We start from the raw sequence: 16,418 nt of genomic DNA, 5'->3' as shown, positions 1-16,418 counted from the left end.
GGACACAGCATCAAGCCTGACGGAGTTCAGGAAGCACTTGGACAATACTCCTGGCCACATGGTGTGATTCTTGGGGTGCTCTGTGCAGGGCCAGGAGCTGGACTCAATGATCCTGAAAGGCCCCTTCCAACTCAGCATAGTCTATGATTCTATGTAAGACTCAGTAAGGAAAAAAAAAATTCCGTAGATTTTGCTATGAAAATATAACTGCTCCCTAAATTATTCTGGGTTACTTTCCACAGTACTATATGTATGTTCCCTCCCCACAAACTTTAGTCTTTCACACATCAAAACATCCTGGTGTTTCCCAGCACCATGTGTCAAATTGTTGCCATTTTTATACTGACTAGACATCTCCTCCCTGTACTGATTCCATCCATTCTTACTAAATTTTGTACATAATTCTGTAACACTTTCTTATGAAACCAAGCAATTATTGGATATTCCCATTTTTTTCTACAGTCATTTTTCCTATTACTTCAGCTGCCAATTAAATCATTCTGTCAGGCCCATGTAAGATACTGCCTGAATGCAGTCACTGTTTTGCAGATCTTTCAACACCCAACACCAGCCTAATGTCTTCTTCATTTCAATGTCTTCAAGTTATTAAGGGTAGAACAAGATTTTGTTTGTCATGTAGGAATAGAGTGTTGAATTTACTTATGAGTCAAATTACATTCAAGAATCACTAGCATCAACAAAGGCATCAAGAAAGCAGAAATACTGTGTGTTGTGTTTGTTCCATGGCAAGATTGTGGCACTTAAATCAGATAATTTACACAGAATATCAGATTCTACTAAGTTAAACAATCTCCAAGCATTGCTTGGAATGTTCTACCACTGTAAGAGTAACAAATTCTCTCCAACAGAAAAACAGATTTGTGTACTTGGCCTTACCAAACATTTACATAAGCTTTCATCTTTCCATGCATATACTTAACACATACTTTAAACAAACTGTTTTGAGTTGTAAGCAAGTTTTTAAAGATATATTCAGTGTGCATGCACTTAGTGAGTCCTGTATTTATCAAAACACTCCCATTTACTGCCCAAAAATACATGAAAAACTGTAAAAATCAGAAGACAGAAGCTACTAATTACTGTCATGAAAAGTTAACAAAAAATGCCCGACCACATGCCAATATATGCCTCCTTCTACCTTAAAAGTGTAAAGACTAATAATAAAATACTGCAGCTATAGTTGGATAAACTCTGAAGTGAGGACACTGTGACATCCTTATTAACAGCTACACAGTCACCTGAATTTCATTCATATGCCTAAGGTATGGTACATACATAGCAGAACTGCAGCCTGTGCTTAACAAGATCCATTTCAATACAAGTCTAGGCATGACAGAAGCTAATACTAAACCAGAAAACCTACGAAAAGTCAACATCTATAAACAAGTTTAAATGGCAAACTGATCACTCATTTTAGGAATCACTTCGTCATCGTTACATGGTTGGCAAGGAATCCCAGTACCTTACTGCAATGAAACAGATTACTTGTCTCTATTTGGAAAACAATAAAATAGCATGAAGTCAAATATCTCTGTCTTCTAAATATTCAATTAGTAATTTAAGTATTTGGTTTCAGCAATATAGTGGTACCTTATTTTGTGCGTACTCTTACTCCATGCTAAAGAGCCTTCCTATCAGTCTCAATAAAATTGCTAAATGAGACCCTGAGGAGCCATATCCACTATGGTAAACAACCACCTGCCTGTATCCTGCCTGCGTAAAGAAGCCACCTAAAAAATTAGGAGAACCAGTAACTGCCAGGAACTGACAGCTACTCAGGAATCACACAGGCATGCTGCTTTCCCCCCTGAAACAAGCAGCTCTAGCTCCATTCCCACATTTAAGTAGACTCAATCTTCATGCAGGCACAAGAAAATTCCCTCAAGCCTCAAACTAAGTATGGCCTTTCCCACACAGAATTGCAAGCACAGTTGCATAATACTAAACAAACACACTGAAAACACAAACCTGAATACAAATTATTTCTGGTAAGCAAGATTATCACAGCATCAAATCTTCAGAAAGTCAGAAATGTTAGCAAGAAAAAAGTTTCAGGTTACAGTGGGTTTACATTATTTAAACCCTGCTTCACTACTTTGCTAGACAAAGTAAAATGCAGATAGATGTTTGCAGACAATTTCATCAGCCTCTCAAAACAATTCTGTATGCAGAGTCTCCCAAGCCTTTCAAAACTTCTATTCAAATTCCAGGTACAAACTGCTGTGAGCTGAAAGCTGGTCAACCTTTTAGAACACAATTAACACTCTCTGTGCTTCCACCTCACAAAAGCTTAGGAGTAATTCTGCAGAAAGAGAACTTCTGCCATGCTACAGGATGAGTCAATTCCCGTTCAACAGACATAGCATTTTAATTTATAAACCAGACTTGTTTATACACAGATGTTCAGGCAATGATTCAGGATTCCCTTGATATACTTTTTTCCACTACACTTCATGCTACTTTTCTTCCATTTTGAAATAATCTAGATTCACCCACTGCTTGCTCATAAGGGTTTTTTTTCCTCACAGGGAACTGACAGAAAAACAAATATAAGGAAAGCATAATACAAGCTGATTTCAACTAACAAGGTTTTGATTACACTTCTACAGCCTAGTTTCCAGTGTGCTTAATGGCATTAAAAAGAAGTATTTTGTTAAAGTCAGTTATTTCCATATTTAATTAGCTCAATAACTGATTTAACTGCCCTCAGAACAAAATGACATATAATGAATTTTTGATAGCAAAGTTAATCATAGCCAAAGGCTTCAGCTACTACATAGGAAAACCCATGTCTTAGCAGGGTTAAAATCTGCAACTTTATATTGAGTTCATGTAGAAACATATCCAACATACACTGTATATATTCGGTATGTAGCCAATAAAGGGCAAAAGTATGTATGAAATAAACCATCCAAAAGATGCATTGCATCAGATACATATCAGTAATTTTTTCTGAAAGACTAATATTGCCTTGTAATAATTTTTAAGGTCCTCAGGCACCTAATTTATTTTTCTTTCAAAATAAAACTATTCTACTCTTGAAAGTAAGAGCGCTCCCCTGGCTGCTATGAATATACTCTTGAAATAAATTACTTCAAATAAGAAGCGTTTGTCAAATAGTATATAAAACTTCAGAAAAATGTTCTCTTCCTGTAAAATTTGCATTCCCATACATAACTATGCTAAATTGTGCTGGCATCCTCCATTACTGTCATTGTGAACTGAACATTTTTTATTTAAAGAAAAGATATATGAGGGTAAGATTCCAAAGATAATACTCCAGAAATTCTGGAGTACAAAACCGCCATTAACAAGCTTAAAAGGGGTCTGCTGTCAGTGAGAAACAACATCTATCACCTTCACCACTTTCTAGTAAAAACTCTATTTAAAATAATAAAAAATTCACTAATCTGTAGCATTTAATTACATAATTAAATCAGTAACTTGGCAAGAGGACTTTTTTTTTTTTCATCTATGCTATTAGGTAATAGTGTAAATTCTTGGAGGGGTCACTGGCTCAAATATTACCAGGGATATTTGTCTGTGAAAAGGGTAAAAAGCTGTGCTTTAACAATTCTTTAATAAAAATTATAATAATGAATTCCAGCTTTACAATTCCCCCGTATTCAAAATAGCTAGTTACAAATGAAATGAAGGTTTTGAAATTGGAATGGAAAAGCCCATTTTCTAAAGTACTCACTACTGAAAAAAAAAATATTAGCTTACAAGCAATGAAAAATATTTTCAGTATACCTTATGTTTTACAATGAACCTCTAGGAAGGCAACACAGTATCAGCCACCAAGCGTATTCTTAAACATTTGTATTAAAACAGCAGTTGTGATATAGTGAATATATAAGTTTACATGAATACATTTTTGTTTACAGTTAGTTTAAAAATAAAAGGCCAGTTATTGGACTAGGCATGAACTGCAAAAATTAAGCATGAAAAAAGCCTCCCAGGTCTGATCAGTTTGGGAAATTAAACTTGATCAAGACATATAGACTATGAAAACGTGTGTTCGGAAGAAATGTCACTGTAGAAGATGCTGAAGTTTGTTGTTCCCAGGGTAGCATCTTAAACACTTCATTCTGGATGCCTCAAGGTTTCTAACCAGGACATGCTGTACAAGCCTCAATCTTAGCTAAGGAGCCTGCTCATACAGTGGCTTGTAATGAAAAAAGAAGTTGATGGCAATTCAAATGAATGTAGCAGTCGAACACTCGCAGCTTTGATTTACAACAGAAATTAGCAAAGCAGAACCCAGCATCTCAAACATGCTGAAGTGCTCCACACTGTCTCAGGCAGTTTCCAGTACCTAGAAGTCAATTTTAATGAACACCATCCTTAAGGATGGATGTTGACAAGGGATTCTGCTAGTCATACTTCTAAATATAAAAGTAAGTATCTAACCTACCTCCAGAAACTCCACCAACATCATTAAAAAGGTATTTTTATATTTTTAAATAAAAGGACAATCATTCTAGTCATTTATTATTAATATAAAATTGCTTTCACTTTCACATGCCTGTGTCCTCAGTCATTTGAAGTATTTTTCCCCTAATATTCCTAAAGGTACTGACAAAGGGTCAAACCCCCACCTTTGCAATAGTTACAAATTTTTCTAAATTGCCATTCCAAACCACTATTTGCCAACACAGGCACATGTGACTGTCAAACACCACTGGCATGCTTTTGTGTAGAGGCACGTGTTGGAGGCAACAGGCCTCAGCCCAGCAGTTTACTCCCAAAATAGCAGATCAGTGATGGCTGGTCAGCCTCCCATTTTGAAATACAGAATGATTTCATTTCCTCCCATATGATATACATATTCCATTTCAACATGCATGCCAGCATCAGAACTTTAGGATTTGTTCAACACAGTACTTTTCACAGAATATAAAAGTTAAGCATCTCATAATTAAGGTGGCAATAACAGGGCTTAATACAATGTATTATCTGAGGTCACTAACATACTTTATTAGCTAAACAGAATGTTTAAGCCTTTCCATTGGAAAACAAAGTTTATCAAATGAAAAAGTCTAAAAGGTAGAAAAAATATTACAAATATGTAATATCATATGGCATGTAAATATAATAAAATATCCTGATCACAAGACAAATAAATTTTTCTCCTCTGATACTTTCCTCAAGTTTTGTGCAGGTACCAAGGACAGGGTTTTTCTTACTAAATTTTTAACGATATTATAAAAACAGAAAAATTAAGGGTATGAAGAAATGGAATTATCTATTTACTGCAATAGCTCTGCCCATGTCAAAAGTCAAGACTGGTACTATGCCTTTTATGAAACCTTATGTTTCTGCTTGCAACAAGAACAGGACTGTAGGAACAAGTAAGTTGGAACAAGTAGGTCAGAAACCATGAATCAGTTCAAATCATCTAACACAAAGTGCAACAGACTTAAAGCTGCTACAGAGGATGAAGGCACAGAGTTCTTCAAATTCACAACTGCATAGTTGCCTGCCATTCTATGTGAAACTACCAATTGTGAGAAAAAAATTTTGTGTATCATGATGAGATGGCTCCCTTGTGAAGTAAAAATGAATGATGTTCTCTCATCACACACTGTTCTAGGGGAGATTCTTGTTTAAGAGTAATAAGAAATGGAAAATAAACAACAGAGTGGACCAAGCCTGCCACACATCAGCAGGTTGATGCTGTTGAGCTTCACACCCCTCTGAAGTGAGAGAATGGCAGTGTGTTGAAGAGCACAGGGCTGACTCCTATGTGCACATCAAAGCCTGTTTTAGAGAATTTATTTAAGGTGGGAGATGTAAAAAAATGTTTTGCTTATCCATCATTAGACAGTCATCACTATAAGCTTTCTTTAACTGGTGTGCAAGTTTTCTTCTCTACCTAATGAAAGGGGTAAAAAAATGCCTTGGTCTTAATAAAGTTACACATTCATTAGCTTTTGATGAATGCCTGCAACCCCTTTCCCCTCCTCAATAACCTCCTTCAAGTACCCCTAGGCTCTAATCACGGTATTCTCAGTAATTAAGGTTTTGATTTTAAATTTGTTGAAAGCTGCCTAGAGAGATGTTCTGATTACCAGCTGAGCCTACAAATACAAATGATTTGAGGATTTCCCCTGCTTTCTGGGGAGAATCTGTCAGCAAGTTTCAAGATTTGATGCCAGTTCAAGTGTTTTGGTCACATGACAAGGATTTCTAATTCATTACTTCTTTCATAGGATCACACAGCAAAGCAAAATCCTCTGCAGAGCATATCTGGATGGTTTATTTTACAGCATGTCAGTCCTTATATTTTCTCTTGGATTCTGCAACCGCTAGCAAAAAGTGCATGGACAGGTTATTCAAGTATTTAGTACCATGTAGCTGTCACATAAGATTGACACTGCTTTAGTAATTATTACTTCCCAAAACCAAGAAACTCTCTTTTATAATTAGCACTGGGAAATCAGTATAAATGCAGGTATAAATTATACTCACAAAATACACATAAAAAATTAACCTGCATCTCTAATTTCCTCCAAATTTCAAAACTATTCAGTGAAAAAAATCTCAAATACTCACTTGTCTAAACAACACTGACTCTAGATAAAAGAAAGGGTTTTTTAAAAAAATTAGTGCATCCTAACCTGCAATGAAAAAAGCTGCATTACTTCCGTATTTTATACTTTGATGTTTATTAGCATTTTGAAGTACAACATGCAAAGAGAGAAGCCATCTGAGAAAATGAAAAAAGGTGGTTATCATTAAATGCACTGCAAGACTAGGGAGTTCATCTGTAAGTTTAATTTGTCAGGAAAAGAGACAACAGTCAACAGCAAGAAGTGTACTTGTGCCCCAGACTGACAGATATCAATCTTTTTTTTTTGTCTGTGACTGCCATGTCTTAAATGAGCTTCCAAATCATTATTTTTATAAGAAACATCTTATTAGTGTGCATCATAATCAAGGATTATGAAATTCTTCCTACTTCATCAACAGTGGTACAGCACCAGAAAGTCTGTTCTAAAAAATGTAAACACTAATGACCAATACAAATCACCTCAGCAGAGCGAATGAGCTGAAAATATTAAGAATGGATGGAATTAAAATCAGTTTTCTGAAGAAAATTATTTGGCACTCAACACTGGTTTACAACCGGTATTATTGTTTGGTATACAAATATATTATGATATAATTCTAATACCTTCCACACTAACTGCAGTATAATCTCATTAAATTATCAATGGTCAAGTACTTAATGTTTAAAAATTATGAGAGAACCAACTTCGACGTTTGTAGTGCGCATTCAAGTGCTGACTGGATCCATTTCTAGTTTCTAATGCATAAAGGTTTAATCTGATCTGCCATACCTGTCCTTGTTGAAGGTAGTTTTCTTTTTTTACTAAACTTAAAAAAACCAGGTGACTCATTCAGGCACTCAGTTCTTCTAATCTTTTTCTTAAATACAAAATTCCAGTAACTCCCACTGCCTATTCTTCTGTGAATCATCAAAAAATATAATTTTAAAAAAAAAAACAAAACAAAAAAAGGAATGGAGAATTGGGGAAATTAGTCCAAAAATCCTTCCCCAGAGAGTAAACCTGCCCAAGCTGTCAAGAGAGAAAACTCCCCACAGGACAGGACAGGTTTTGAAGCATGGTAGTAGGAGGACACTACAGTTAGCAGCCACCTGGACATGGTCCTAGGAAACCTGGACATGGCGACTCTGCCTGAGAAGTGAACCTCCACCACTCTGATTCTCTAACAGGCGTTTCACAAACTCCAAAACCTACAGCAATGGTAGGATAAGACAAAGGACAGTGACAGTATTACAGCAGATTATGAAAACAAGAGACATTTAATGGAATTTGAAGGTAACACATTTATAAGCTTTGGGTAGGAAGAGATGTTTAACAGGATAGACATTACCTTTCTATTGTAATTCTTATGTACTACATATCTATCAATAGAATGTATCATGCGGCTGATCATGTAAGGGAAAAGGGGGGGGGTGGTTCCCCTAAAAAAGAACTAAAAAAACTGTATTTCTGGGAACAAAGAGGAGATATTCAAAACTACAGTGGAGATGTTGGTGTAACTTCAGCAGCAGTAGCCACAGGTGGAGGGAAATAGCTAGAAAATAAACCTAGAAAAACAGAGTTACCATGAGAGCAAACTGACATTCAGGATGTGTCTATCACACAGTTTCCCTATTCATATGGGCAGAGCATGCATATTTCAGAACAAGGCAAGAACAGCTGTAATTACTTAGCAACTCCACCTGAACACAAAACAAAACCAGAAACACAGAGCTTTTTGGTTCACTCAGACAGAAGTGACTGCCAGAAATACATTTAACTCCTCTTTTTTTTTCCAATCCAGGTACAAACCATTACTTTGGTAGTTCAATACAAGCAAGTTACAAGTCAGACCTTTGAAGTTAAATGCTCCTTCTTAGAAAAACACATTTAATTTAAACTTTTACCTTTACCTTGTGAAATGTGACACAATTGTGAGCTAATTATTACTTTAGAATACTTTATAATTCTTTAGAATACTTTATACTTGCTAGTTAGACTCCTGGTTGCAGAATTATGGAGCATGTACAACTTCTTCAGGACAGTCTGTGTTACTTACTAAATCCGTGTAAGACACTAGATAACAAAAAAGCATAATAAATAGTAACAACACAACAAGTAAGAATGAGAGACATGACCTTGTCCTCCATTATTAAACTAAATTATGCATCTGAAACTACACTGTCCTTCAAGACCTTACCTTCTTTTTGTCCCTCATTGAGCCCTTCCCTCGGACCATTATCTTGCATCCTGTTTCTGCCTCAAGCTGCTTAGCTGTTAGTCCTCTGGGCCCAAGGATTCTTCCAACAAAGTTAAACTGAAAGAAAAAAAAATAATTTCTATAAAATCAAGTTAAAAAAATTAATGAAAAATTTAACAAGACATATTTCTATGTCTAAAAGTATCAAGTGTTTAGTGGCTTAGGATACCACACTAAATGCCTGAGGTTGAAAAATGAGTGAGATCTGTTTTCATACACTGAGTGACCCCAACATTGAGAATTCAGGTTTCAGGTGAAACTAGGTCTTTTAGATGTAACATCAGGTAGTCTGCATCAGCAGTGGTGGAAATCTTAATTTCCTCCTCATTAAGTTGTACAAGCTCTTACAGAAACTCTGAGCTGCTCTCCCTCACCACTGACGTGTCCAGCCACACTCATCCCTCGGCTAATAAGGGGCACCATGGCAAGGAAGCACACAGGGACTGGGTCCCTACATGCAGTGTCCATGTGGTGGGAATGCCTGGGTGCCAGGTGAGCTCCAGCCCCACAATGGCACAGAAGAAAGGCTCCTACGCTCCCAGCTAAGGAGCCCATGGACAGCATTCTCCTTCCCCACACCATGTGGTGCCGCTAGGCTCAGTCTGGGAAGGACGTCAAAAATTATCTACCCATGCCATGGCACTTCCTTCAGAAAAAACAAATGCTGTGTTGATCACAGGCAACATTTCTTAAAAATATGGTATTGTCATACATACACACACACACATACATATACAGTGTTTGTATATATGTTTATATACTCACACAACAAAAGCACATCACTTTTTGTAAGCTGTATAATTTATTCAGTTGTACATACAAATAAAGCAAGCATTTCATGTTTAATTGGCTGACTTCATCAGACAGCCCCCCACCTACACTCAATACAGTAAAAACACCATTTAGCCATACATAACATTATTTCCTAGTTATTTTTAACAGCTTTTTCCTTTCATTATTTTCAACCACACATTCTGAAAATTATGACATAAATTAAAAAGCACTAAGTGATGGTAGCATTGAGAACACAGAGCAGCATTCTGTGACAACTGCAGTGCAAAGATGAAGCACCAGCTCAAACAATAGATAAACTAAGAAATTTCAGACTGAACATTAAATTCAAAGACAAAATTAAAAGAACAGAAACTCTGCTGTAACTCTGCTCTGGATATTTTAGATCCTGGTAAACAAAGTTATTCAGTGGAATTGTGAATAAGTTGTTGGCTTTCATTTCCTCAGCTAATTAAAACTGTGCTTGAGTACTAAAACTCAACGTATTTTAAATCCTTATGAAACTGCAAAGACCAGAAATGATTTAAGAGTAAGCAGAAATTATGAATGCAAGTAAATTAAAGTTCTTTAAGAAAATTAACAGTGTTTCACAGCAGCTAAACTATTCTGGGAATATATACTCCCAAAGTTATTCAGTATTGCAAGCTCAGAAAACAAAGACATATTATGAAATCTGAATCAACTACAGGAAGGTGAGGGCATGTGGAGTAAAGACAGAAGGAACTTGTGAACACACAAAGAAACTGTGAACCGTAAGAAATAAAAGAAACATTCACTACACCTTGATAAAGCAATGAACTAGTTACAACAAATAAAGTTTAGCCATGAAATATTATTAGAATCTTACATGTCACACATTCCATATTTAATACCAAAACTGTCTTACATGAACAGTATCTTACCTGCTTTTCTCCACATACTTCTGCACACTAACGCTTTAGATACCTTTGCCATTCCACCAACAATGCTAAAAATAATACTGCAAAGCTGACTTTAAATCAGTACTTTAACCAACACACAAAGCTGATTATTGATATATTCTCAATCTCCCAAGAAAAACAGCAGTCTCTGATGTCCCATTGATTTGGATAATGAGAAAAAGAATAATCAAATAATAACATACTTTGGATAAAAATAAATTACATTGAACTATACCATATATGAAGAAAAAAAAAGGAATATTACCCAAATTCGCAATTTTATTCATGTAATCTGAACATTATTTAGAACTTCCAGTTGAGAAATCAGACTTAAAACAGCAACACAGTCTGTTAAATGTTAAACCAGTTCCTTTACCAGTTACTCTCAGGATACGTTCCTTACAAAGAGCCTTCATAAATTGTTCAAAGGCAGCTCAAACCCTGCCTTTTCTTTCCAAACTGTATGTATTAACACCTGGAGTCTTTTTTTTTATAGCTATTCCTTCCAAACCTCTGCCTGTTCTCATTGGGTCTCTTGGGCCCTAGAATTTGATAGTATCTAAAAGCAGGATGCCTAGGCAAGGCAGTACTTCTACTGAGATCTCAACAATGTTAAGTTAGTCAGAACAATTATATCTTATAAACCACAGTCTTATTAACACATCCCAGGTTGTTTCTTTCCCTCCCTCAAAAATTCAGTTCTTATGCTTGTTTCAACATTGACTGTCCCCAAATAATTTTCTCCATTACCTCAGCCTTGATCCTTTCCCCTAGTTTTACATTCATATGAAACTTTTATGTGCCCCTACAACAGCACATTGCTCTACATTTGTGTAATGAATTCCACGTTGTTGATTTCAGGCACAGTAATTTCAAGACAGAATTAAAATCCAAAACCACTTTTAAAAGCATTTGGTAATGAATTAATTTCCTTCCAAGCATACTTTCTGTCCTACCAAGTTTTCTTCAATGTGCTGGAGATTCAAGATGAAGGAGAACACTGCAGGACCTCACCTGAGGTGAAGCCTTAACTGACTCATCAGCAATCAATTATCTTAGATTAAGCCAAGCATTGCTTTAACAAATGATTCCCTACTTTTTGTACTAATGTATCACTGTCAGTATTCAGTTCCTTAGACCATCTTAAAAGTCTGAGCTCAGAAATCACAGAACAACATAATTCAGACTCTTTTGGAGACAGAGCAGCAAGACCACAACTGAGAAACACAGAGTAAGCCTTCAAGTTAGACAGTTTTGTCAGAATCCAGCTGTATCTGCAGCTACTGCTTCTCTTACCTGTCAGGCCAGCTAGACCATCAAACAGAAGTATCAGAACGAGACATCTGTCAAATTCAGAAGACCATTCTTAACATCTAGCTATTTCTCTTGCTCTTTATCTCATATTGTCCCCCTATCACACTCATCACTGCATTGTGTTTCTCTAAAAATAACACATCTGTCTGTGTTCAGGAATACTATTTTGTTCTAACATTTGTACAGAGACAAAACTAAGAATATTTCCCTTTAATTTCTGGGACTGTTTCTCACTTTGCATTTGAGTACTGTAGGATTCACCTCACCCCCAGAGAACTGATAGTATAGAAACAGCAGAGGCTCCGAAATCAATTTGACCAATTTAAGGCTGCACTACTTAGAATGTATCTAATCTCACACATGTTGAAAAGTGAGATAATGCAAAAAATTAAGCAGAAGTGTCTCAAATTAAGATTAACTGCTTCTACATCAACAACGAAAAAGCGAACAAATGAAGTCAATCTCTTGAACTGATGCCTGGAAACGCTAACCTGGAACAGAGACTAACAGAGCAAAAGGAATAAAATAAAATTTATTGAAAGGATACACTTAGGGCAGTGTAAGAGCCTGGCCCAAGGCATCACTTCCACAATTAATATCTCTCTACACTCAATATATTCCTGTATGTAAAATTTCCACTAGTGGTATTGCACAATTGTTTTGCTTTCATGTGCTAAAATCTTCCTCAACTCAGAATTAGAGCCAAAGAAACAACCTCCAGAAGAAGGTGACACACAAACACGAGAGTATCCTAAAAGCCAAGAATTACAAGTGTTTAGTGGAGTTCAAGTGCTGAAGTTTCAACCAGTTACACCCTTGTTGCTCTCCTGCATCACCACCCTGAGAATCCCTTAGTTTGCTAACTTTCCATGTTAGAAGTTCTCAGCATGTACAGAACATTACTGGATTTTGCTGGTGTGTAAGACCATTGTTGCCTTTTTTTGAGAACATGTCCAAAACACACACCCTTAAAGAAAAGAGACAGACAACACATCTTGCTCATGAGGGTTTTTGTTACTCAAAGTGTTTAAGCAGGAACAAATGTACTGGGGAAAAAAAGCTACTCCAAATCCTAATGTTTCTACCTACTCTGGGATATTAATGATGATTCTGCAGCAACGCTCCCAAGAATTTCCCGAATTTCCCAAATTTCCATGTAGTGACGTACCTAACAGGTCCACTGAAGAAGAAATCCCCTGATAAAAACATCATGTATTCAACTATTTCCTAGGCACACCAGGTGCTTTTATAGTCCTCTCCAGCCCCTGCACCCAGAACAAACCTAGTAAAGAAAAGTAAGAATGAACCATGTCAAAGACTACAAACAAGTCTGGGTTTCACATTATGGGAAATGCAGTGTCTAAAGATTTCTCCATGCATGTTAAAATCTGAGAAACTTCATGCAGACTAGTAGTACTAAATGTCATACTACTCTTGTGACTTTCGTATTTTGTGTTTTCCTTTGAAATATGAAAATAAGATGTGGCAAGGACTAATTTCTTAAAAAAAATTCTTTACTTCATTAAAGGAAATTAATTTGAAAAAATCCAGTTTGATTAAAATATCCAAATCTAGTAAAAACATAAACATACATACTTGATCAAACAATTATTTAACTCAATTAAAAACTCATTTATTCTACCATCTTCTTAGCAAATGTTCCAGTGACTTACTAAACACTGATTTTGCAGAGTCAGTTACTTATCACTGGAAAAAAGCTATTCTTCAAGTCTCTTTCTACTTAAAGAAATCAAGACAAGTTTTAAAAAGCTTTCATGTTCCTTACGTACAATGTGTATTTGAGTACTTTTCATACCCAACCTAAACATTATTTTAAGGAAAGTCTCAAGAAAAGCTCAGTAATTCCTCATTATAACAAAACCAAAAGATCTCTACCCTTCATGCTGACTTTCAGCATACTTTAAAATAAGCAGCTAAATTCAGAAAAAATATTATTAACACAAAAAAATGAGCCTTTCTTTACTAGTTATTAATAACAAATGCTTTGCAATGTATCTGTGTTTCTGGTAATCCAGCATCTGGTTTCAGCTTCTGATGCCCAGCTTAGAAAAATCACATAAATTCTATTATGTCCTTTAAAAACACAAAACCCCTCTGTAATTACTACAACTAAGTACCTGCAACCATAAATGTCTACTCTTGATGATGTTATTTAATTCTTAACCTCCTGTAGAAAGCAGCTTCAGTATAGTTATGTCATATATGAAAACAAGTCCTCCATTTTGAGACTACCTTTACATATATATTTTTTTTTTTTTGAATCGTAACAGGGGAAAAACTGCAGACTTCTCAATCAGTGAGCGAGCAGCCTCACCTTCCATTACCCATATTTTTTTCCAGTTTTAGCTTACAGCCTAGTTACATTAGACACAACCACCAGCTGAAAGTGGATTTTCATCAAGACAGAAAACTATACCTTATATTCAGCTTTCTCCATAGCCAAATCAGTTTTCAGATGGCTTACTGATACATTAAACAAACTAAAGAATCCCAAAAATGTGTTTTAAAACGTCCTTGTGGTCAGTTTGCTTTTTGAAGATATGGAGAGCAGCATTCCCTGCTCATTTCACTTTAGTATGATATTCCACACCAAATAAAAAGCATCTGAAGACCAGGATGGTTCAGCGGTGAAAATATGTCATGGTTAAGAAGCAACTAAAAACTGGATGTTGTAACGGAGAACATCTGGTAATTTTATCTTAAGCAGCAATGCTGGTAGTCAGTTTAGCCACTTCAGAAGAAACCTTCTATGTCTTCAGATTGCAGTAGTCATACTCCAAGACCATTTAGGAGATAACTTAATCTGACAGAGTCACAGGCTAATATGTAAACCATGGAAATGGAGTAATGAAGAGACACAAAGGAACTGCAAGACAATGAAGGCACTCAAAACAAAGCGTGATGAATGTGCATGACACTCACAATGGTGTTTGTTTAATGTCAGTACTCTTTGTGAGCAAGATTAACATTATTCCAAGGATTAATAAATTTCTTAAAGATACAATTAAACTCAAGTATGTATTTTCATGTGTGTTTTTTACAAAGAGAATCAGCTAATGCATTTAATTGTAACATTTATACACAAGCAAACTGGAAATAATAAAGCAGAAGACAAATAATACCACTATGCTGACAAAACAAATACAAGAATGGACTCTGAATCCAATAAAGCTTTCACTGACCCACCAAAATTAGCAAATTTAGGTTTAATCTTTTTCATTGTCCTCTTTTTAAAGGAATACTCTTTTATGATACTGGCAATACAGTTAATTTTCTGCATTTCTTAGAAAATCGTGCATTGCTCTCAGCTGAGTCTTAGATTTAAAAAAAAAATCAGATACATATGGCTGATTTGATTTTTTGAAAGTCTCTATCTTGAAAAAAGCATAAAACCACTTGAGGTATTCGGAAACAAAATACAGCATATTAAACCACAGGACTGTATATTTTCAGTTAGGTAGTTCAGTGTTCAATAAAGAAAACAAAGCTTGTAGCATAAAATAATGGGCAGGAACCTTTGAGAATGAATTTCTGAGAAAGTAATCTGAAACATTTCATAGGCAAAGAAGAAATGACAAATGGGTGATTTACCCTACCTTACACTGCATATGCTTTCTATCAATAACATTTTCCAATATTTACTCCATTAGTATATCATGACCATATAACCATTTCACAGTGACAACTCTGTCAAAATATTGGCTTTTGGTTCTTGCTTTGGGGTTTTTTGTTGTTTTGGGGTTTTTTTGGGGGAGGTTGGGATGTTTGGTTAGTTTTTACAAGCACAGTTGTAGTGATGTGCATTTCTGGACATGTAAGTGTACAAACACATACACATGCCGCTAAGAGAACTAGCATTTACACCTGTACACACGTAATTTGCCAGTATAATAGCAGTTATGGATTAAATACATAACCTTTCAGTTAACATTAACAGTCCCCACCTCCTCCTTCCAGTCAAAATATTTTCTTTAAATACTTGAAACTGTTGCCACTATCTCCTCCCATACAGAAGATGTTGTTGCTACATTTTTTTGTAGGTTCGGATTAACAGAACAGAAAGGGTTTTTTTCCATTAAGACAAAACCTCAGATGTATTTCATGCCTTTCTAAGTATTTTCAGTGATTCAACACCACACTTATCTCAACAGAAAACAGTTACACAGTTTTTGTTGAAGCAGTAAGAACTACTATCAAATAAAAACAAGTGCATCCCTTACACAAGTCACTCAGTTACCACATTATAGATTAACTAAAACAAAGAAGGCCAAGTTTACATAAACAGCCACATGTATATATTCAGAAATCAAGAGGAGAAAGTGTTTCAAAAATAATGAAGAAATTGTGAAATCTCTCATTAACTGCATTAACATGTAGTCGGAGGATTAAATGTGCTCAGGCAGAATTTGGCAAGTTTGTAACACAGTTAAGAAAAACAGGTTATCTGATGAGATTTTAAAGGGAGAAGAGGCTGACAAAGCAGATGGTATTATCTGTCAATACAGTGAACATAGACAATAGTAACCACGTTTAGAA

General features: G+C 35.7%; 1 protein-coding gene across 10 annotated transcripts in view; it reads right to left on the bottom strand.

The window, feature by feature from the left end:
* QKI (QKI, KH domain containing RNA binding) overlaps positions 1 to 16,418 on the bottom strand; it is a 156,985-nt gene that overhangs the window by 83,564 nt on the left and 57,003 nt on the right. For all 10 annotated transcript variants that reach the window (XM_033055981.2, XM_033055983.2, XM_033055982.2 and 7 more), the window contains exon 3: positions 8,776 to 8,892. In XM_033055981.2, coding sequence (XP_032911872.1) covers positions 8,776 to 8,892 — 117 coding nt within the window. The remainder of the gene's footprint in view (positions 1 to 8,775; positions 8,893 to 16,418) is intronic.

This window comes from Catharus ustulatus, chromosome 3 (genome assembly GCF_009819885.2).
Source record: "Catharus ustulatus isolate bCatUst1 chromosome 3, bCatUst1.pri.v2, whole genome shotgun sequence".
In the NCBI taxonomy this organism is placed as follows: Eukaryota; Metazoa; Chordata; class Aves; order Passeriformes; family Turdidae; genus Catharus; species Catharus ustulatus.
The sequence above is the reverse complement of the archived record's forward strand: the minus strand, read 5'-3'. Positions and strand labels throughout refer to the sequence as shown.